At 50.8% G+C, this 24,022-nt stretch overlaps 1 protein-coding gene across 1 annotated transcript in view; it reads left to right on the forward strand.

The window, feature by feature from the left end:
- Positions 1-24,022, forward strand: part of LOC101115005 (dehydrogenase/reductase SDR family member on chromosome X) — a 137,661-nt gene that overhangs the window by 24,655 nt on the left and 88,984 nt on the right. The window contains exons 2-3 of the mRNA XM_027963301.2: positions 10,865-10,972; positions 16,540-16,608. Coding sequence (XP_027819102.1) covers positions 10,865-10,972; positions 16,540-16,608 — 177 coding nt within the window. The remainder of the gene's footprint in view (positions 1-10,864; positions 10,973-16,539; positions 16,609-24,022) is intronic.

A 24,022-nucleotide genomic window follows, 5' to 3' on the forward strand; every position in this document is an offset into this window, starting at 1 on the left:
TCCCACCAACACTGTTTTCCTCTTGTCCTCTGTTCTTTTGGAAGACGGGAGTGGAAATGAGAGCCTTGTCCTCAGGGTGTCCAGGGAGATGTGGGTCTGTTTGCAAAATTCACTGGAAAATGACATGTGTAACACTTTGACACTACCATTCCTCAGACCACTGTTCACAGCACTGAGTAACTTAATTTTTTTAAAAATAGTCAATTTAAAGTTGTTATTTTTTAAACCGGGGCGCACTTGCTTCAGTACGGTGTGTTAGTGTCCGCTATACAATGAACCAACATTCACCTCAAAACAACGATGAGGCGCCACTGGTCAGAATGGCCATCGTCAAAAAAATATACACCCAATAAATGCTGGACAGGGTGTGGAGAAAAGGAAACCCTCCTCCACCGTTGGTGGCAAGGTCAGTTGATGTAGGCTCAACAGCAGGGAGGTTCCTGGGAAAACGAAAACCAGTAGTACCCTGTCATTCTGCAGTCTCACTCCTAGGCACTTAGCCAGACAAAAGTGCCATTTAAAAAGATACACACAGCCCAGTGTGCACAGCAGCGCTGCATTACAATAGCCAGGACGTAGAAGCAACCTAGACGGCCGTCAAGAGACGAATGGATAAAAATGTGGTACATACATACAGTGGAATATTACTCACTCAGGAGAAAGGACGAAATCAGGGCGTGGGTAGAGATGTTTGAGGACTAAGGAACTTTGTAACATAAGGTCTGGACAACTCTGCGGGCTGTTCCCTTTTCTGCCAGCCTCCTTTGAGGGTTGATGGATAGATGATGTGATCTGACCGTGTGCTAAGCCTTCCCATGTCTGCCCCCGCTTTGCTCTCCTGCCTGGAGATCATTCTGTCCCCGGAATGAATGCCTGTTGTTTTCCTCTTCCCTAGTCACCAGATGGGTCACAGGCGGGCACAGTGTCCGAGCTGGACACTTTATCCTTCAAAGTCCGCTTCCCACGGTGGATCTGTGAGAAGAGTCTCACTAGTGAGACGTGTAAGCTTCTTAATTGTCGTGGTTTACCGACACAGCCTTTCTTAGTGAGGCTGCATTTCAGGAAAACAGAATCCTGCAGCCAGTTGAGTTAGAAGGGCAGACACGCATCACTTTAACATTATTTCCCCTCAATTTTGGGGACTCTTGAGACAGGACTGGCAGTATTCCTGCCTGGAGAGTCCCCAATGGACAGAGGAGCCTGGTGGGCTACAGTCTATGGGGTTGCAAAGAGTCAGACATGTCTGAGTGGCTAAGCATACCATACGCACATGCGCGGTAAAGTAGAGAGCGTTGGTAAGAGCAGCAGGAAACGGTGGGTAACATAGGTTATTATTCATTTGTGAGAAGAATGCCGGAGCTTCCAAGTACCCACTCTGCCCCCATTATTCATGATTAAACACGGCGTTTCCCCCATTTTAAACTGAGACTGTAGTCACCATACAAGGCACCCTTTTTCTGGCGCAATTCAGAAGTTCTTAGGGTATTTGCAGAGTTGGACAAGCACCACCACTGTGTCATCTTTGAACTTCTTTTTATCAGCTCCTTCCCACGTGCCTCAGTGGTAAGGAATCCTCCTGGCAAAGCGGGAGACGTGGGTTCGATCCCTGGGTCGGGAAGATTCCCCCGGAGGAGGAAATGGCAACCCACTCTAGTGTCATTGCCTGGGAAGTCTCATGGATGGAGTAACCTGGTGGGGCTACCATCCACGGGGTTGTGAAAGAGTTAGAAATGACTTAGCAGCTAAATAACAGCAACCACAGAAAGATTCCTGTACCAGTTACCTGTTGTCCCCCACTCTCTCCAGCCCCTGGAACCCACCAGTGTGCAGTCTGCCTCCATATGTTTGCCTATTCCTGCATTCTGTATAAATTGGATCGTGAAATATATGGCCTTGCGCATGTGATTTCTGTCTCTGAACATCGTGTGTTCAGGGTCTCCATCTACACTCTAGCCTGTGTCAGAGCTTCACTCCTTTCCATGGCTGCGTCCTGTTCCACCGTGTGGATGGGCCTCATGCTGCTTATCCATCCATCCACCCATCCATCCCCCATCATACACCATCTATCATCTATCCCTCAGCCATCCATCTATCATCCATCATCCATCCACCCATCATCCACCCACCCATCCACCCATCATCCATCCATCCATCCACTCATCCATCCATCATCCAGCCACCCATCCACCCACCCACCCACCCATCCATCCATCCATCCATCCACTCATCCATCCATCCATCCATCCACCCATCCATCCATCATCCATCCATCCATCCACCCATCCATCCACCCATCATACACCATCTATCATCTATCCCTCAGCCATCCATCTATCATCCATCCATCCATCCACTCATCCATCCATCATCCAGCCACCCATCCATCCATCCATCGACCTATCCATTGTCCGTTCATCCATCATCCATCATCCATCCGTCTGTCCATCCATCCATCCGTCTGTCCATCCATCCATCCATCCATCCATCCATCGACCTATCCATTGTCCATTCATCCATCATCCATCATCCATCATCCATCCGTCTGTCCATCCATCCATCCGTCTGTCCATCCATCCATCCATCCATCCATCCATCCATCGACCTATCCATTATCCATTCATCCATCATCCATCATCCATCATCCATCCGTCCGTCCATCCATCCATCCATCATCCATCATCCATCTATCATCCATCCACCCACCCACTCATCCATCCATCCATCAGTCCATCATCCACCCACCCATCTACCCATCATCCATCCACCCATCCATCCGTCCACTCATCCATCCACCCATCCATCCATCCACTCATCCGTCCATCCATCATACACCATCAATCCATCCATCCATCATCCAACCACCCCCATCCATCCATTCATCCATCCATCCATTGACTTATCTATCATCCATCCATCCATCCATCAATCCATCATCCATCTACCCATCCATCCATCAACCACCATCCACCCGTCATCCATCTACCCATCCACCCATCATCCATCCATCCTTCCACTCACCCATCCATCCACCTGTCATCCAGCCACCCATCCATCCATCCATTCATCCATCCATTGACCTATCCATCATCCATCCATCCATCATCCATCCATCATCCATCCGTCCGTCCTTCCATCCATCCACCCACCCATCCATCCATCCACTCATCCATCCATCCATCATCCAGCCACCCATCCATCCATTCATCCATCCCACCCATTGACTTATCTATCATCCATCCATCCATCCATCATCCATCCATCCATCCATCAATCCATCATCCATCTACCCATCTATCCATCAACCACCATCCACCCATCCACCCATCATCCATCCACCCGTCATCCATCCATCCTTCCACTCACCCATCCATCCATCTATCATCCAGCCACCCATCCATCCATCCATCGACTTATCCATCATCCATCCATCCATCATCCATCCATCAATCCATCAACACTCGGGCTGTTCTCACCTTCCTGGCTCTTGTGAATCAAGCTCCTCTGAATCCAGCTTCATCATGCATGTTCGGGCGGATGCATGGTTTAATTTCTCCGGGAGACATTGACAGCTCGGTGTGGCCCAGCTCGGCTCTTGTATCTCCATGTTTAACCTCTTGAAGAGCCGTCAGACTCTTTGCCAAAGTGGCCCCTCTGGCTTACCTCCGCGTCAGCCTTGCATTGGTTCTGATTTCGGTACCTCCTCACTAACTTTCTTCTCTCTTCCTTCCTCCCTCCCTTCTTTGCCTCTCCTCTCCTGTCTTTCCTCCTCTCTCCCTTTCTTACTTTGCCTCTTTCTCCATTTTCTCTGTCTTTTTCCCCTCTCTCTTCTTTCTCTCTCTCTCCCCTCCCGTCTTGCCCTCTCCTTCCTCCCTTTAATATAGCAGCCATCCGCACAGTTGTGAACCAGTGACTCACTGTGGCTTGGATTTATCTTTCCCTGATGCTCTCCCGGCAGACTTCTGTTGTCGTTTCCCAGGAGAGTGCGGGAGCAAAGATTTAAGGGGTGAAGCAGTGAATAGATGACCCACGTGCTCTCACAGAGAATTCACAGCGGCTTACACGTGTCTGCAGAAGATAGGAAATGCAGAACATAAATCAAAGTCCAGGAACCTCAGAGATAACAGAGGGGAGATGGTGTTGCCACTGCCCTGGGCTTTCAAAACCCCTGTACCTGGCGCCCACTTCTGTCTCGTGACGACCTTGCTTCGCCTGGGCATCCAGCTGCTAGTATTTGATAAAAAAGGGACCAGGCATGGAGTCAGCCCCCAATTCTAAAAGTAGCCACAAAGCTTGGGTCATTTCAACATAGCTGGACAGGGGCCAAGATGGCAGAGTTCTTTGTTTTGAGGTTGGTTTTCTTTTTAATTTCATGTATTTGTGTGTTTATTTTTGGCAGCACTGGCTCTTTGTCGCTACACGTGGACTTTTTCTCTAGTTGTGAGTGGGGGCTTCTCACTGCGAGGGGTTGTCTTGTTGCAGAGCCCGGGCTCCAGGGCACGCAAGCTTCAGGAGTTTGGGCTCCCAGGCTCTACCTCTCAGGCTCAGGAGTTGTGGCTCACTGGGCTTAGTTACTCCCTGGCCTGTGGGATCCTCCTGGACCAGGGACTGAACCCGTGTCTCCTGCGTTGCAAGGCTGATTCTTTACCACTGAGCCACTAGGGAAGCCGCCTTTTGCTTCATACTTTCAGTTCAGTTGCTCAGTCGTGTCCAACTCTTTGTGACCCCATGGACTGCAGCACGCCAGGCCTCCCTGTCCATCACCATCTCCCAGAGCCTGCTCAAACTCATGTCCATCCAGTTGGCGATGGCGTCCAACCATCTCATCCTCTGTTGCCCCCTTCTCCTCCCGCCTTCAGTCTTTCCCAGCATCAGGGTCTTTTCCAGTGAGGCAGCTCTTCGCATCAGGTGGCCCTAGAATTGGAGTTTCAGCTTCAGCATCAGTCCTTCCAGTGAATATTCAGGATTGATTTCCTTTTGGATGGATGGGTTGGATCTCCTTGCTTTATACTTTAAGAAGGCTATATTCTTTTCTTTTTTTTTTTTTTTAATGACGGCATGAATTTAGACTTTTTACAAAAAGCTCCTGGGACTTCCCTGGTGGGCAGACCAGCAGTTAGGACTTGGTGCTCTCACTGCGGGGACCCCAGGTTCGATCCCTGGTTGGGGAGCTGCAGGCTGGGCGTAGAGGTCAAAATACACACATAAATAAAAGCTGCTAGTTTGAGATAGTTTCAGATTCAGGTACAGTTGTAAAGAATTCAATGGGGCAACAGCGTTCCTGCTTTTCTGCCGGAGGAGCCCTCTTGTATCATGACGGATACAGGTACCATGTCCTACAGCGAGAGGCTGACTGACGCAAGGCGGCGCTCTCGGCCCCATCTGCCCTAACTTGTGTTCAGTCCTGTGTCCGTCTGTGCGATCCTTGCGATTTCTGTGTGCATGTGGGTTTGAAAATTCCCCATCATGGTTCTCAGTGGTAAAGAATCTCCCTGCAGTGCAGCCCCGGGTTTGATCCCAGGGTCGGAAAAGACCCCCTGGAAAAGGGCATGGCAACCCACTCCAGGATTCTTGCCTGGAGAATCCCATGGACAGAGGAGCCTGGTGGGTCACAGAGAGTCAGACAGGACGGAGCCAGCTCCAACATCCTTGTCCACATCTGTGTCTTTTTCCGTCTCGGTGAATTTCTTGTTCATTTCTCTTTTCCGGAGAGTTGTTAAATGTTTTCAAATTATTTTGCAAGGACTCTTTATAGACAAAGAACGGGACCTTCTTCCCACATGGCACCGCTTCTGTTTTTCCTTTCGCTGTCTTCTGAGGCACTTTTGGTTCCATGGGATGAAGCAATCTTTTCGTGGTCCGAGTGATAGATTATTTCCTGCACCGTGTCTGTGTCTTGCTTAGAAAAAGCCGTCCTTTCTGTCTGCTCAGTGCGCAGTGAAGATGAACAAGCTGAAATGTTGGGAGTTTAGAGCAGAGAAAGCTTTACTGCAGGGTCATGCAAGGAGTCAGGTGTCTTGTGCCCTCAAGTCCTGGACCTCCTGAATGTTTCAGCAAAGCTTTGTTAAGGGCCAGGTGAGGGAGGGGGTGAGGTTAGTGGTTGCAAACTTCTTGGTTCAGGAATCTGTGTCCATTGCGATGCTCATCTTAACGTCCAACAACACAAGTGTTTTTCTTTCCTCTGCAACCACTTATCTCCCTGTGAATGGACGAGTGTTGTCCTCTTAAAGGTCAGGGCCTTGAGAAGGGACTATCCCATCTATTTATAATGTTAGTCTAAACCTCCAAGCAGACAAAGGTTATTCTCTTTGGCAGCTTTTTAAATCTCTCTGTGAATGGAAAAGGGTTATACGCCTAAAGATCTGAGACTCAGAATGTGTTTATGGTGTTCCTATGACCCTCCAAGAAGGCAAATGGTGTTTTCTATTCTGCAACTTTTTATCTCTCTGTGAATGTGATACCGTTAAAGGTCAGAACCTAACAATGAACTATCCTGTCTGTAATGTTACTATAAATCTCCAGCCAAACAAAGGTTATTCTCTCTTGTGCAACTTTTTAAAGCTCTCTGTGAGTGGAAAAGGGTTATACTCAGGTAAAGATCTGCCTAAGAATGAGCTATGCTGTCTACAATGTTACTATAAATCTCCAACCAAACAAAGGTTATTCTCTTTTCTGCAACTTTTTAAAGCTCTCTGTGAGTGGAAAAGGGTTATGCCTTTAAAGATCAGAACCTGAGAGTGAACTGCTCCGTCTATTTCAGGCTCCGGGCAACATTTGTAACGCAATGCAAAAAGGCACAAAGGTTAAAGTAAAAGCAGCAGGTCCCACATGGATGATTTTGAGCAGGCTCCAGGAGGAGATGCTGAAGGATAGGGGAGCATGGTGTGCTGCAATCCACGGGGTTGCAAAGAGTCATTAGGGGCGTCTCTCAGGTGTCGCGAGCTCAGCGAGCCTGTCATGTTGCTATTTTCCCAAGCTGCTGCCCATCCCCGAGCTGTGAGGTCAGCCCTCCGAGTTAGACACTTAGACGCATGACCGCGGAGTGTCTAAACATAGCTCGCAAGGGACCGCTCCGCTCGCCCTGCAAACGCTGTGTCTTTGCCAACCATGTGTTTGCCAAGATCTGAGCTGCCTTTTTTTTTAAAAAATTACTTTTATTGATTGATTTACTTTTGGCTCTGCTGGGTCTTGGTTGCCACACCTGGGCTTTCTCTCATTGCAGAGAGCGGGGGCTGGTGTCTAGTTGGAGTGTGTGGGCTTATTGTTGCGGTGACTTCCTGGTTTGTGGAACACAGGCTTTAGGAGTTGCGGGTTTGGGGCCCTGGAGCACAGTTCTTGCCCCTGTGGTGTGTGAGATCGTCCCCAGATCAGGGCCGGAACCCGTGTCTCCTGCCTTGGCCTGGCGGGTCCTTTACCTCCGAGCCACCTGGGAATCCACGGTTGCCTTTCTTCGTGAGCGCCTGGCCGTCCAGACCCAAACCCTGGAGCAACCAGTTGCATCTGGTAGTGTCGGACCAGGAGGCTGCAAAACTGAATGGTTTTAGAATTAGAGGAGCAGGTGAGAGCTTTGACAGGGCGGCTGGTATGCTTCCATCCGGGATGGGCAGCTGGCGTGGTTGGGGTCAGGTGAGCATCCTGAATTTACTGGAGACGTAAGACTCGGGCACGATCCCTGCATTCGGAAGCTCTCCTGGAGGAGGGCATGGCAACCCACTCCAGTGTTCTGGCATGGAGAATCCCATGCACAGAGGAGCCTGGCGGGGTACCATCCACGGGGTCACAAGAGTCGGACACAAACCTAGAGAAACCCATGGACAGAGGAGCCTGGCCGGCTGCAGTCCACGGGGTCGCGTAGAATCAGACACGACTGAGTGACTAAATCCAATACCACATACTCCGCTATTATGAATAGACCCTTACGTCAACTCTCAATGGGTCAGTGACCTTAAAAAGGGAGTTTAAAAATACAGAGCTCTTGCAAGAATGCATAGGGTTTAATCTTTGTAAATTCACAATGGTCTGTGGGGTCACAGAGAGTCAGACACGACTTGGAGAGTGGACTCCGGCGGCAGGTGGCTGACGCATGGTTTCTGCAGGGAGACGCAGCGCAGTTGCGGAGCTCTGAGTTGGCACCTGACCTGGCCTCTTCGCAGCCGATTCCTAGACGTGACTTTGCGAGACGAAACGATAGAATCACATGTAACTGGGGTAGATATTCTGCAGTTTTCCCCGGCGGGGACTGAGCCGTTCTGCACTCCTGTCCACTTTGTGGGTCAGAGCGTTGTCCCCGCGGCCACACCAGCGAACGTGATGTTGAAGTCTTTGAACTCTCACCAGCCTGCGGGGGCAGATGGTATCCTTGCAGTTTTCGTCAGCTATTAACATGTCCGTCACTGGGTGTAAAGTTGGACCCGTGATTTGAAGGGCCATTTCAGCATTTTTTTGTTTGTTATTTTTTAAGCATTTAAATTTTAAAAAATGTATCTTTATTGTTTTAAAGCCTTTACTGTATTTGTTTTGGGCTTCCCTGATAGCTCAGTTGGTAAAGAATCCTCCTGCAATGCAGGAGACCCCGGTACGATTCCTGGGTTGTGAAGATTCCCCTGGGAAAGGGATAGGCTACACGCTCCAGTATTCTTGGGCTTCCCTGGTGGTTCAGACGGTAAAGAGTCTGCCTGCAATGAGGGAGACCTGGGTTCGATCCCTGGGGTTGGGAAGATCCCCTGGAGGAGGAAATGGCAACCGACTCCGGTACTCTTGCCTGGAGAATCCCGTGGATGGAGGAGCCTGGTGGGCTACCGTCCATGGGGTCGCAAAGAGTCAGACATGACGTAGTGATGAACACACACAGAAATGGAGTATAACTTTTAAAAATGGTGACTGTGTTGTACCACTGAAACTTATAAAAATATTATAAATCAAGTGAACTTCGATGAAGAAAAGGCATTTTGTAAAATAAAATACAGGAGACAGGGAACATACCAAATTCATGCTTGCTATGTTTATCCTAAAGGAAATCAGTGAAACCAGCCCATCCTAAAGGAAATCAGTCCTGGGTGTTCATTGGAGGGACTGATGCTGAAGCTGAAGCTCGCTATCTGATGAGAAGAGCTGACTCATTGGAAAAGACCCCGATGCTGGGAAAGCTTGAAGGCGGGAGGAGAAGGGGATGACAGAGGATGAGATGGCTGGATGGTATCAGCGACTCAATGGACATGGGTTTGGGTGAACTCCAGGAGTTGGTGATGGACAGGGAGGCCTGGTGTGCTGCAGTCCATGGGGTTGCAAAGAGTCAGACAGGACTGAGCGACTGAACTGACTGACCGGCGTTGATCCTATAGTAAATCTCCTCGGACCAGCCACTTTCTACACATAGCAGCTCACTCACCTAGAAGCTTCCTGCTCAAATGCAAAGTGACCCGTCTGTCCAGGACTCAGCGCTATGCCTTCCTGGCAGGGGCTTCCTGTGGGCCTCCATCCACCTGCACCCACCCCTGTCCCATGGACTGTAGCCCTCCAGGCTCCTCTGTCCGTGGGATTCTCCAGGCAAGAATCCTGGAGTGGGTTGCCATGCCCTCTACCAGGGGATCTTCCCGACCCAGGGATCGGACCCAGGGATCGAACCCGGGTCTCCTGCATTGGAGGCAGATTCTTTACCCCCTGAGCCACCAGGGAAGACCCATATATATAATACACACACACACACACACACACACACACACATCTTGTTACACATCCTTTTTCGTGATGGTTTATCGCAGGGTATTGAATCCTGTCCTCTGCTCTATATAGTAGGACCTTGCTGTTGCCCCATCCGATATATAACAGCTTGCATCCTCTAACCCCAAGCGACCAACGCTTCCCTCCCCGGCCCCGTCTGCCCCTCTAGACCACCCCATGTGTGTTCTCTCTGCCCGTGAGTTGGACACAACAAGCTTTAGGTCGAAACATCAACTGCTGGTCTCACGTGATTGGATCCATGTGGGTTCGTGCAGAGGTCAATGGTTAAAGCCGTCACAACGCTCATGGTTTTTGTGAGACACTCTGTGGTTTTCACGCCGTCTCCAGACGCTGGAGAACACGATGCACAATACATTCACGGTACTCGGTTTACTGAGCGCCTCGGAGGAAGGAAGTGTGTGCAGGTGTTAAGACCTCCACGTCACAACACAGCCAGCCTGACCCGAGAGGATTCATCCAGTACTCCCAACCCAGGGTCCTGGGCTATATCCCTCGTCTCACCCTTTCTGCACATCATGTTGGCAGCATTCATTCTTGCAGAGGTGTCTGTGGGGGTTGAGCAAGGCTTTGTGAGGTGTCTACGCCAGGCTGTTGTAATGCAAGTGTGTCTTGTCTGAGGCAATGGCAAGCCACTCCAGTACTCTTGCCTAGAAAATCTCATGGACGGAGGAACTTGGTAGGCTGCAGTCTATAGGGTCGCTAATAGTCGGACACGACTGAGTGACTTCACTTTCACTTTTCACTTTCACGCATTGGAGAAGGAAATGGCAACCCGCTCCAGCGTTCTTGCCTGGAGAATCCCAGGGACGGCGGAGCCTGGTGGGCTGCCGTCTATGGGGTCGTGCAGAGTCGGACACGACTGAAGCGACTTAGGGGCAGCAGCATCAACAGACGTCTCCTTTACCCCAAGGGCCCCCTGGCAAGCCCAGGCAGTCATCAGTCAGGGCGAAGGTCCTGTGTTACCCTCTCCCATCCTGAGCCTGTAAATAACTCACAGGAACAAAACCGCAGGTATGAAACCACCGCTCCTGTTGGCATCGCGGCCTCTCTTGTGACTTCATTAGCTCCGACACGTGCTCTGCTTCTAACCCTTGTTTTTTTTTTTTTTTTTCTTTCTCTTCTGCAGTCTTCTCTCCACAACCGGAACGTGTTGCCATAGTGACCGGAGGGACCGATGGCATTGGATACTCGACCGCAAAGCAGCTGGCGAAGCTGGGCATGCACGTCATCATAGGTGATAGTCCCTTTGTTCAAGACCTTACGTGTTAGAGTGACTGGGAGATACGCCGTCGTTGGCCTCTGTTATGCAGATATCGGTGTGGGTACAGATCCGGGAGGGGTTCCCAGGCAGCCCAGTGGTAAAGAATGCCTGCCAGGGTAGGAGACACAAGAGACCTGGGTTTGATCCCTGCGTCGGGAAGACCCCCTGGAGGAGGGCATGGCAACCCACTCCAGTGTTCCTTTCTGGAGAACCCCACGGACAGAGGAGCCTGGCGGGCTACAGTCCCTGGGGTCTCAAAGAGTCCGACATGACTTAGTGACTGAACAACCTATCCCACTGTGGGCTTCCCAAGTGGCTCAGTGGTGAAGAATCGTCCTGCCAATGAAAGACACCTGGGTTCGATCCCTGGGTCGAGAAGACCCCTGGGAGGAGGAAATTGCAACCCACTCCAGTATTGTCGGCTGGGAAATCCCATGGACAGAGGAGCCTGGCCGGCTACGGTCCAGGGGGTCACCAAGAGTCAGACCCGACTTAGCAACTGAAGAACAAAGCCAGCAGGCGCAGAAGGCGTTAATGGTCAACCCTGAAAAGCTGAACCGGACGGGAAATTGTGATACTCCTGATTTTTTTTTGGATAGGAGCCTAGCTTCTCCTTTAATGTGGATCATATATACAGTTTTTAACCTGTGTGAGTCACTGCAATAAATGACAATAAGTGTGGGTTAGCCTCCCAGATCTGTCATAACAAATTACAGCACAGACTGGATAGCTGAAACAGCGCACGTTTACCGTCCCGCAGGCCCGGAGGCTGGAGTCTGAGAGCCAGGGGTGGGCAGTGCTGGTTCCTCCCGAGGTGCCTCTGCTGGGCGTGTGGACGGCCGTCTCCTCCCCGAGACCTCATGTGGCCGCCCCTGTGTGTGTCTCTGTGCCCTGACCCCTTCTTATGAGGACCCCAGTCCTATGGGATCAGGACTCACCCTACTGACCTTGTTTCAGCTTCATCCCCTCTTCAAAAGGCTCTCATTTCCTAACACAGCCTGATTCTCAGGTCCTGGGGGTCAGGACTTCAACACGTGCCTTTGGGATGTCACAGAATCAGCTGCTAGCCGATTTCAAGCATCTTCTGTGGCTGCACGCTGGCGATGATCTCAATTTCCCCGTCTTCTTTTTGAAGCTTTCTGATGGCTTATATTGGTCCCTCAATCCGCTTTGGAAATGAAGGGACTTTCTTCTGCTAGGAAAGTGGAGACACTTCAGGTCAACTCAATTTACCTTTGTGAATATTTCAGCTGTGTAAGTCAGCTGGAAAAAAGATACAGGGAGATGAGCTTTGAAAAAAAACAAAACAAAATATAATATTGATCACATTTTCCCGGGCATCCTGTGCATTTAATTAATCCTTTTCATGGTGTCCGTTTTGATGAAAATTTACTACAGGTCTGGTTTTACCGCTTTCAGCTGTTATTTCTCACTCATGTCTGACTCTGCCACCCATGGACTGCAGCAAAGCAAGTCCTTCCCGGTCCATCACCATCTCCCGGAGCTTGCTCAAACTCATGTCCATCGAGTCGGTGATGCCATCCAACCGTCTCATCCTCTGTCGTCCCCTTCTCCTCCTGCCTTCAACCTTTCCCAGCATCGGGGTCTTTTCAGATGAGTCAGCTCTTCACATCAGGTGGTGAAAGTACTGGAGTTTCAGCTTCAGCATCAGTCCCTCCAATGAACATTCAGGACTGATCTCCTTTAGGATGGACTAGCGATGAGCAGGGCTTGTGTTCCAATAAAACTTATTTTTTTTTAAAAATCACAGCAGGAGATAAACCAGGTTTAGCTTCAGGCCCATTGTTCACTGGACCTAATTTGGGTCAATATCTTTTTTTTTTTTTTTTCCTCCTAACAAGTGGTACTTTCCTTTCTTCCTGCAGACCTTTACACTCTGGTGGGCAGGGTTCATCCTTCCCACAGCAAATCTGAACATGGGAGTTTGCCCTTCCCCCGTGACTTGGTGCCGTTGGACCCTTGCTTTGTGGCTTGTGTAAGACGTAACCGCCACCGAACAGAGCTTGACGGCAAGGCAGACCCACTGTGTCTGTGAGCTGCTTCCTTCAGGGGAGTGTTTCCGGATATGCTAGTGGGTCCCCAGTAGATGTAGCAACAGTCTAAGGTCAGGCATCGGAGAAGGCGATGGCGCCCCACTCTGGTACTCTTGCCTGGAAAATCCCATGGACAGAGGAGCCTGGTGGGCTGCAGTCCACGGGGTCGCTGAGAGTCGGACACGACTGAGCGACTTCCCTTTCACCTTTCACTTTCATGCATCGGAGAAGGCATGACAACCACTCCAGCGTTTTTGCCTGGAGAATCCCAGGGACGGGGGAGCCTGGTGGCTACCGTCTATGGGGTTGCACAGAGTCGGACATGACTGAAGCGACTTAGCAGCAGCAGCAGCAAGGTCAGGCATGCGCTTCCCCGGCGGCTCAGACAGTAGAGAATCTGCCTGCAATGCAGGAGACCCATGTTCGATCCCTGGCTCGGGAAGATCCCCTGGAGGAGGGCATGGCAACCCACTCCAGTATCCTTGCCTGGAGAATCCCATGGACACAGGAGCCTGGGGGGCTACAGTCCACGGGGTCACAAAGAGTCGGACACGACCGAAGCGAGCTGATACGTAGGCACACATAGCTGATACACAGTGTTGTCTTAGGCTGAGCTGTACAGCAGAGTCGCAGAGTGGTGTTTGTGCTTGTACATTCTTTCAGCAGACTCTTTCCCCAGGATAAGCTGTTGTGAGATATTGCATTCACGTCCCCGTGCCGAGCAGTAGGTCCTTGCTGTGTATCTACTTTAAATATAGTTGTGTCTCTATGTTCATCACAAACTCCTAAGTTACCCCTCCTCAGCGTTCCCCTTTGCCAACCAGAAGCTGTTCTCTGTCTGAGTCTATTTCTGTTTTGTAAATAAGTTCATTGGGGTTGTGTTTTAATTTTTTTTCTTTAAACTTTTTTTTTTTAAACAAACACCAAAAACATTTTTTATTGGGGTACAGCGGATTGACAATGTTGTGATGGTCTCAGGTGGACAGCAAAGGGGCTCAGCCGTACATATACATATACGCATTCTTTGCCAAACTCCCCTCCCAGCCAGGCTGCCACGTGACACTGGGCAGAGTTCCCTGTGCTGGACAGCAGGTCCTTGCTGGTTCTCCATGTTAAATCCAGCAGTGGGTGCATGTCCATCCCTAACTATCCCTTTCCCTTCCATCCCCCTGGGAACCATAACGTTATTACAGAGGATTGAGCAGAGTTCCCTGTGCTGTCCAGCAGGTCCTTGCTGGTTCTCCATGTTAAATGCATCAGTGTGTCCATGTCCATCCCACACTCCCTGACTATCCCTTCCCCTATCCTCCCCCCTAGTGACCATAAGGTTATTACAGAGTATTGAGCAGAGTTCCTTGTGCTGGACAGCAGGTCCGTGCTGGTTCTCCATGTTAAATCCAGCAGTGTGTCCATGTCCATCCCTAACTATCCCTTTCCCTTCCCTCCCCCTGGGAACCATGAGGTTATTACAGAGTATTGAGCAGAGTTCCCTGTGCTGGACAGCAGGTCCTTGCTGGTTATCTGTTTTATACCGCAGTTGGTATATGCCGATTCCAAGCTGCTAATTTATCTCTCCCCACCCCTTTCCCTTCTGGTAACAGTGAGTTTGTTTTGTACGTCTCTCAGTCCGTGTCTCTGTCGTAAAGAAGCTCCTTTGTATCATTTTTTTTTTTTTTTAGATTGCATGTATAGGCAATGCCATATGCTACTCGCTGTGGCTGCCTGATTGTTGAGTGAGTGAGCTCTCTGCTGCCGGGGGGATGCGTGGTTCCCTGTGTCCAGTCTGCCCTGTGGCTCCACTGCCTGCCCCCCGCCTCAGCTTTATCAGGTCCTCCTGTACGTTTTCTAGGAACTCAGGGCTTCTTTCTTCGTTCACTGGAGCCTCAGCTATACCAGCTCTCGATGCCAACGTGGCCTGACCCTGCCAGGCGGCCTGGCAGCAGATGGCATCTTCACAGCGCGTCTCACTGTGATTATTTATCGTTTTCTTTTCCTGCCTCTTCCTTCTGATGTTCACATCATGCGTCCTTCGTTTCTTTGCCGTCAAGGGGTCTAAACGGTTTATGATGTGTCTCTTCCTCATGTTGTCTCTTCTATTGTTAAAAATACTCATCTTTGTTTCATTTAAAATAAATACACTTTAAAAACATCGCACCGATTTCAGGAGCAAGCTCATACATGCCCATGTCCCCCACTCAGCCCTGAATTCTCTTTCTTGGAGGTGGCGGTGTTTGATGCGTCCAGCGTTTAGAGACGGAAGACGTGCGTTCTTTCCCCTCGTGCCCCTGGCCCCCGCTTGCAGGAAGAATCTCTGAGCAAAGCGGTCATGACCACATAACAATTCTTTCTTTCAGGCGCCTGAGGTGCAGATCACTTTTGCAGCTGTTTCACCTCGATGTCCGCGGCTCTGAACTTCTCCGAGGGCGGCGGTGGTTTCTACATCCCTTTTTGTTCACGTCCCCCAAAGATGTCCTTTGCCACTGTTTGTTTCTCTGTGTCCAGCTGGAGCTGGACATTTCTGTTTTCTCTGGGTTTACCACCCTGATGCTGGGAAAGACTGAGGGCAGGAAGAGAAGGGGGCGACAGAGGATGAGATGGTCGGATGGCATCGCCGACCCTAGGGATGGGAATTTGCAGAAACTCCGGGAGATGGGGAAGGACAGGGAAGCCTGGCGGGGCTGCAGTCTATGGGGTTGCAGAGAGTCAACACGCCGGAGCGACTAACCCTTTGTTTTGCTCTGTTTTGCTCATTTTTCTGGTTGCCTGTGCAGTGGCTTGAGGGATCTTAGATTCCCCGCAGCAGGGACTGAACCCAGGCAGGGAACGTGTGGATTCCTCGCCACTGGACCGCTCACATTCCCTCATGAAGCTCTTCACAGCTCCAGCCACCCGTGCGTGGAGGGCTTCCCTGGACCACAAGGGCTTTGAAAGTTCTGTGTCCGGTGGGACATGTCCTTCAACACTTTCAGGCCCATAGTCTTCTTGGCCTCACCGTGGTTCTCATGCCGTAAGCTGACACGCGTGTGTGGAATCAGTGAAAAGTAGGATGCCTCAGAAATGCATCCGTGCATGTGTGTGCGTGTGTGTGTGTGCGTGTGTGTGCGTGTGTGCGTGTGTGTGTGCGCGCTCAGTGATGTCCGACTCTCTGCGACGCCGTGGACTGTAGCCCGCCCAGCTCCTCTGTCCATGGGATTCTCCAGGCAAGGATACTGGAGTGGGTTGCCTCACCCTTCTCCAGGGCATCTTAGCTCCTGCATTGCAGGCAGATTCTTTGCGCCACCAGAGAAGCCCCCTAGACCAGCATGCTTTTGGCCAGTGCAGGCTGAAGAAAGCGTATCTTCAGCAGATACACTGAATCAGCTGCAGTTGCTGTGAGCTGAAATGGAATGAGACACTCAGGCTTTGCTGTCCACCGTCTCGAGAAAAGGTTGTTTCCCGTGGAGCGGTTTTCTTCCTCTGAGTCCTGTGTCTTTCTTTCCCTTCTAGCCGGAAATAATGACAGCAAAGCCCAGGACGTCGTGAGGAGGATAAAAGAGGACACGCTCAACGACCAAGGTACTTGACTGATCTCCCCCAGACAGATGGCGCTTCTGGTTTGCTCTGGGTCCGGGTTCCCGGTGGGGCTGATGGAAGCAGCTCTGGGGAGGGGGCCATGTCTCTGCTCTGGAGTGTTTCCCTGAGGGCCTCTGGTCCTCCTTGGCCGGTGCAAGGCAGCACCAGGCATGGTACCCATGAGGGAGAGTGTTGCTGGTGAGATCGGGCCTCGTTTTCATTCCTTATCCATCCCCAGGGTCCTCCAAGACCTGTGCCCACTCAGGAATCTTTGGACGTGCCTACCGGAAGGTGCATCCATCTCCTTCCGCTTCTTTTTCTTCTTTAATAATGTTATTTATCCATGTTTTTTGGCCGTGCTGGGTCTTCACTGCTGCTCCGGCTTTTTCTCTGCTTGCGCCGGGTGCGGGCTCCTCTCTCGTTGCCGAGTTCCGGCTTCTGCTGCGCTGCCGTCTCTTGTTTTGGAGCACAGTCTCTAGAAGCTGTGGTTCACAGGCTTAGTTGTCTCCCACGGCATGTGGGATTGTCCTGGATGAGGGATTGAACCTCTGTCCCCTGCATTTGAAAAGACCCTGATGCTGGGAGAGCTTGAAGGCAGGAGGAGAAGAGGGCGACAGAGGATGAGATGGTTGGGTGGTATCACCGACTCGATGGACATGAGTGTCCGCAAGCTCCAGGAGTTGGTGATGGACAGGGAGGCCTGGCGTGCTGCAGGCCACGGGGTCGCAGAGAGTCGGACTTAACTGAGTGGCTGAACAACAACAGCTTACCAGAAAAAAGAAAAAAAAAAACCCATGCCACCCCAGAATACCAATAAGCCCCCAACATGACGTAAACAAGCAGCAGAACGCCACTAAGAATGTTCAAAGGATCCGAATGGAAGTAGATTTCAAACGTGAAACGGAACGTTGGTCAGTTGTGTCCGACTCTTTGTGACCCCCCTGCTCTGTATGGAATTCTCCAGGCCAGGATACTGCAGTGGGTAGCCTTTCCCTTCGCCAGGGGATCTTCCCAACCCAGGGATTGAACCCAGGTCTCCTGCATTGCAGGAGGATTCTTTACCAACTGAGGCCCCAGGGAAGCCCAAGAACACTGTAGTGGGTAGCCTATCCCTCCTCCAGGGGATCTTCCTGACCCAGGGATCGAACCAGGGTTTCTTGCCTTGCAGGAGGATTCTTTACCAACTGAGCTATGAAGGAAGCCTAAATGGATATTGGTCTTCAGTAATTCCATGCTAATAAAACCTCTCTCATTTGGACCAAATCGTCATGCTAATTTACCAAAAAAAAAAAAACAAAAACAAAAAAACCACGCCACCCCTACAATACCAATGAAAAAACCCAACTCCGCAAAACAAACAGGGAAATGGCTTAACAATGTTCAAATGAACCCAAGTGGAAATGGATACTGGTGTTGAGTAATTACATGCTGAGCAAAGCTCTCTTATTTGGAGCAAACAGTCGTGCTAATTTACCAAGGGAAAAAAAGAAGAAAAGAGCCACCGCTAAAATACCAATAAAATCCGTAGCACTAGAAAGCAGACAGCGAAATGGTTTGCGAGTATTCAGAGGGACTGAAATGGAAATAGGTGAGTGACATAGTCTTCAAAGGAAACCCAGGAAGGTCAGTGTTGCTTCTGCACATTTACCTGGTGACTCACACAAGCCACGGTGGAATTCCCTGGTCGTGAATCCCAGTAAACGTGGTTTCTGTGCTTTGTTTTGTTTTTTCAATATTTATTGTTTGTCCCTGCGGATCTTAGTTGGGCCCACGGAATCTTGGACCCTCGCTGAAGTGTGCGGGAGCTTTCCTTGCAGCGTGTGGGATTCTAGTTCCCTGACCAGGGATGGAACCCGGGCCCCCAGCTTGGGGAACTCGGACTGTTAGCTGCTGGACCACCAGGGAAGTCCGCTGTCCTTTGTTTTTAAAAGGAAGAAGGCGTCCCTTGCTTTGCATCACTGTTTTACACGCCTCACCCTCAAGAGGGTCTTCCTGATCAATCTCACACCTTTCCTCATATTCTTTTTTAAAAATGTTTTAGAGCTAAAGCGTACCATGTTAGCGTCAGCGATACAACCCAGTGACTCAGTGATACGTGTACGTGGATTTCTTTTCAGGTTCTTGCCCCATGTTGGTTTCTGAGAGAATATTGAGTAGAATCCCCTGTGCTATGTAATAGGTCCTGGCCGTTCATCTGTTCTCTGTATGGTGATGTGTGGGCTTTCTAGGTGGTGCTCATGATAACCCGCCTGCCATGCAGGAGACCCGGGTTCGATCCCTGGGTTGGGAAGATCCCCTGGAGGAGGGAAAGGGCAGCCCCACTCCAGTGTTCTGGCCTTGGAGAACGCCATGGACGGAGGAGCCCGGTGGGCCGCAGCCCATGGGGTTGCAAAGAGTCGGACGCGACTTCGTGACTCAACAAAATTGACGGTAGAGAAGCCCAAGGACAGCTTCTGAAAGGCAGGAGGAGGGGTCCAAAGGGACTGAACGCACGTGCCCAGATGATGGTCTCCAGGAACCTGGTTCTGAGCGCACCGCCTCTGGTTCTGCCCTGCTGCGTGTTCCACATGGAGCGATTCTTCTAGGCGATGCTTCGCCCGCTGGGTGGAGCTGGCCGGCCGGAAGGGGTCTGGCAAGGATGCCACATGCTTAGAGGCAGGTGTCGCCACACCTCCGTCTTGGAGCTCCAGGTGGAGTGGTCTCTCAGCCTGGGCAATGGGCCGCCCACCTGTGCGTGTCCTGAACCACCGTCCTCGCCTGCAACCCGCCTTCTTGGACTCGCCGGCTTAGACTCGGGAGTGGATTCAGCTCTCCCCTTGTCCCAGCCTCACGTTGGCATCAGTCCTCCGCCCCGTGCCTGCGGATAAGCCGGGGCGTGGACGGGGCGGGCAGGGCGTCGGGTTTCAGGGCTTGGCGCATCGCTGCCTTGACCATCTGCCTGATCCTCGTCCCAGGCATGGGCTCCTACCTGGCGGACACCTGCCCCGAGGTGTCCTCAGGGGGTTCTCATTTCGAGTGCTTGATTGACGTGCCTTTAAAGGCACCCACGTTGGAGGCCTTCTGAAGGAGTCCACATGGCAACCTGGCATGGCAAGCCGTGTCTAAATGATGCCCGTCATGGGTTTTCTCGGGTGGACTTGTCCTTGGAAACCCTCCGTACCGAATGACGTCTCCCATTCGGAGCAAATTCCACGACCACCTGCTCATAAAATGGAACTCAAGATTATGCTAAGATTCCTTGATGGCTTGCTTGTTCAGTCGCTAATCCTGTCCAGCTCTTCGCAACCCCATGGACTGCAGCACACCAGGCTTCCCTGTCCATCACCATCTCCCAGAGCTTGCTCAAGTTGATGTGCATCGAGTCGGTGATGCCATCCAACCATCTCATCCTCTGTCGCCCCCTTCTCCTCCCACCTTCAGTCTTTCCCAGCATCAGGGTCTTTTCCAGTAGGTCAGCTCTTCACATCAGGTGGCCAAAGGATTGGAGTTTCAGCTTCAGCACCAGTCCTTCTAATGAATATCCAGGACTGATCTCCTTTAGGATGGACTGGTTTGATCTCCTGGCAGTCCAAAGGACTCTTCAAGAGTCTTCTCCAGGACCATAGTTCACAATCATCAATTCTTCGGCACTCAGCAAATTCTGGGTGTGGGCGGGAGGCTGATGCATTTGAATGGATCCTAAGTCCCAGAGAAGGAAATGGCAACTTGCTCTAGTATTCTTACCTGGAGAATCCCATGGCCAGAGGAGACTGGCGGGCTACAGTCCATGGGGTTGCCAAGAGCTGAGCAACTAATTGCTAAATTCAGAGAGACGCCATTATCGGTTACATGGTGGTGATGGTGGATCCCTTCAAAAAATATCCATTGATGAGACAGTAAATGAAACATGGGTCCATGCGTACAAAGGAATCAGCCGTAACGAGGAAGGGAATTCTGACACCTGCTTCTACGTGGGTGAAGCTCGAGGTCATGCCGATGAGTGAAATAAGCCGGTCGAGAGGACAGGTTCTGCAGGATTTACACGTCTAGGACGTCCCGAGAGGTGCGTGGGAGCTCTAGTGGTAAAAGAGACAGGGGCTTGATGCCTGGGTGGGGAAGATCCCCTGGAGGAGGGCATGGCAACCCACTCCAGTATTCTTGCCTGGAGAATCACAGAGGAGCCTGGAGGGCTACAGTCCATGGGGTTACAAAGAGTCGGTCATGACTTGGGGTAGCGAAGACTTGGATATGACCGAGCATGCACATACTGGATGCAAGAGTCAGACTGATAGAGATAGAAACAGGAGGCTGGGTTCCAGGGACTGCCGGAGGGCGTGGGGAGTCTGTGTCTCACAGTGACAGAGTCCCACTTGGGAATGATGGAAAATTCTGCAACTGGATATCTGTGTGTGTGTGTTTCAATATTTATTTGGCTGTGCTGGGTCTTAATTGAGGCACTGAGGATCTTCACTTGCAGAATGTGGGACCTAGTTTCCTGACCAGGGGTGGAACCCAGGTCCCCTGCCTTGGGAGGTCAGAGGCTTAGCCCCTGGACCACAAGGGAAGTCCCCGACCTTTGTTTTCCAAAGGAGGTGGGTGTCCCTTGCTTTGTGTCCTCATTGAACACTTTTCAACATCAAGAGGGTCTTCCTGGGCAGTTTCACACCTTTCCTCATTCTTTTTTCGTTTAAATTTTAAAATTAAAGTATATCTTGATAGTTTGAGGTACACAGCACAGTGATTCATTAGACATATACATATTATTTCTTTTCAGATCCTTTTAGAGAACACTGAGTATATTTTCCGTGTGCTATACCGTAGGTCATCGTTGTTTATTTCATACACAGTAGTGTGGCGAATTCCAGGGGTGATGCAGTTGGTAAAGAACTCGCCTGACAATGCAGGAGACGCGGGTTCCACCCCTGGGTCAGGGAGATCCTCTGGGGCAGGAAATGGCAAACTCATTCCAGTATTCTTGCCCGGAGAATCCCCATGGACAGAGGAGCCTGGCGGGCTACATTCTGTGGGGTCATAAAGAGTCGGACACGACTGAGCAACTTCAGCTTCACTTTCACCTAACTTACAATCTTTACGTTTTTCTTGGATTTAATTTAATTTCTGTAACCACACAGCCTTTAACAGTATGAGGTATCGAGTTTTAGGAATGCCCATTCTTTTTTCCAGATGATTACCAAAAGAAAAAAAAAGAAAGAAAGAAAATCCGAATAAGAAACACAAGTGGTTGCCTAATCTAAGAGTGTATGGACAACGAAGGCTTCAGCTGCTCAGTCCTGTCTCACTGTTTTTGACCCCATGGACTGAGGATGGTGGTGCTGATGGTGCTGATGAGAGGGCGACAGTGATGGGGATGATGAGGATGATGGGGATGATGGGATGATGGGATGATGGGGATGGGGACGATGGGGAGGGGGATGCTCTGATGATGGAGGGGCTGAGGATGGTGGTGCTGATGGTGCGGATGAGAGGGCAACATGATGGGGATGTTGGAGATGATGGGATGATGGGATGATGGGGAGGGGGATGCTCTGATGATGGTGGGGCTGAGGATGGTGGTGCTGATGGTGCTGAGAGGGTGACAGTGATGGGGATGATGGGATGATGGGGATGGTGGTGCTGAGGATGGTGGAGCTGAGGATGGTGGAGCTGATGGTGCTGATGAGAGGGCAACGTGATGGGGATGATGGGGATGATGGGGATGATGGGATGATGGGATGATGGATGATGGGTTGATGGGGATGCTGTGATGATGGAGGTGCTGATGGTGCTGATGAGAGGGCAACGAGATGGGGATGATGGGGACGGGGATGATGGGGTGATGGGGATGTGGATGGGGACGTGGATCGGGATGCGCTGGTGACGGTGGAGCTCAGGATGATGTTGGTGATGACAGAATGTCAGTGATGACGATGGTGGTGCTGTTGCTGCTGCTGGCGGCTGTGGTGATAATGGTAATGATGACATGGTGATGCTGATAGAAACGATCATTACGGCTCTCCTGTCCACCGCAGTTATGATCACGTAAAATCGCATAATTCTGGAGGTGATGCCGAGAGACAGTAATGGGCTCCCCGGGGATGCCGGGCTAGCTGCTGATCCTATCTGATTTGTGTGTCTCCTCCACACTTTGCTTTTTCCGCTGCGTTACGGGAGAGACTCATTAATTCTGTGGATTCACTGTGTCCTGTGATGGTGACACGCTTAATATAATTGTCAGAAGCAGTGTCACCAGGAGCTAATGGGAGCTGTCTGGTCTGTTTGACCTTGCACACAGTACTTTCTAAATTTTCGAGTCTTCTCTCCTGAGCTGAAATTTTGCAACTTTTGTTCAACTGCGAGAACTAGCTTTTCCTCTGATACCCCTAGAAATGAATTAATTCATGTCTGTCTTCTGTTCGTGGAAACCTTTGTCCCTGGGTGAGGAGCTTGCTGCTGAGAAATTTGATCTCCTCTCACCTTCATGGCATTTCAGCCTTGCTTTTGCAGAAAGCATTTATCAGCCATATTTCTAATCAACTGTGGTAGTTGGATATGCTTTCTGTTGATTAAATACACCTTTCAGGACAATATAAAAGAAGAAACTCCTCCGCGACTTCTCAATTTTCTTATTTTACAGCTGCGGTTGTAACCTTACCCCTCCGTACTTCTTAAGGCTGGAATTTGTAGGATATAAAAAGCTGCTCTTGAAAGCCCTTTCTCGATGAAATCAATTGTACCCCAGATAACTTTTTCATGTGGACACATGGTTCCTGAGACAGGACATTTCCTCCCAGGAAATGTAAGGCACCAGGAAAGCTCAGGAGGACCCGTGGACGACCACTTCCTACATCCCCTGGGCCGCGTTTCGCCTTTGAAGGCGACGCTGCTGTGGCCATACAGAAACCTGGTTTTGTAGTCAACATGGAAAACCAGCAAGGACCTGCTGCACAGCACAGGGAGCTCTGCTCAGTCCTCTGTAATAACCTTATGGTTCCCAGGGGGAGGGATGGGGGAAGGGATAGTCAGGGAGTTTGGGAAGGACATGGACACTCTGCTGTATTTAACATGGAGAACCAGCAAGGACCTGCTGGACAGCACAGGGAACTCTGCTCAGTGTCACGCGGCAGCCTGGCTGGGAGGGGAGTTTGGGGGAGAAGGGATACACGTGTATGGACAGCTGAGTCCCCCTGCTGTCCACCTGAAACCATCACAAGATTGTTCAGTTGCTGAGTCGTGTCCGACTTTTTGCAACCCCGTGGACTGCAGCACGCCAGGCCTCCTGGCCCAGGCTATACTCCAGTACAAAGTAAAACGTTGAAAATGAAAAGAAGACTGGCTCGTTCACGGCGCTGGGCAGGTGCCATCTGCCTGCCACCAACTCCAGGTTCGCCGCAGTCAGACGCTTAACCGAGTTGTGCACCCCTCAGGCGGGAACTTGACA

This window comes from Ovis aries, chromosome X (genome assembly GCF_016772045.2).
Source record: "Ovis aries strain OAR_USU_Benz2616 breed Rambouillet chromosome X, ARS-UI_Ramb_v3.0, whole genome shotgun sequence".
NCBI classification, from domain to species: domain Eukaryota; kingdom Metazoa; phylum Chordata; class Mammalia; order Artiodactyla; family Bovidae; genus Ovis; species Ovis aries.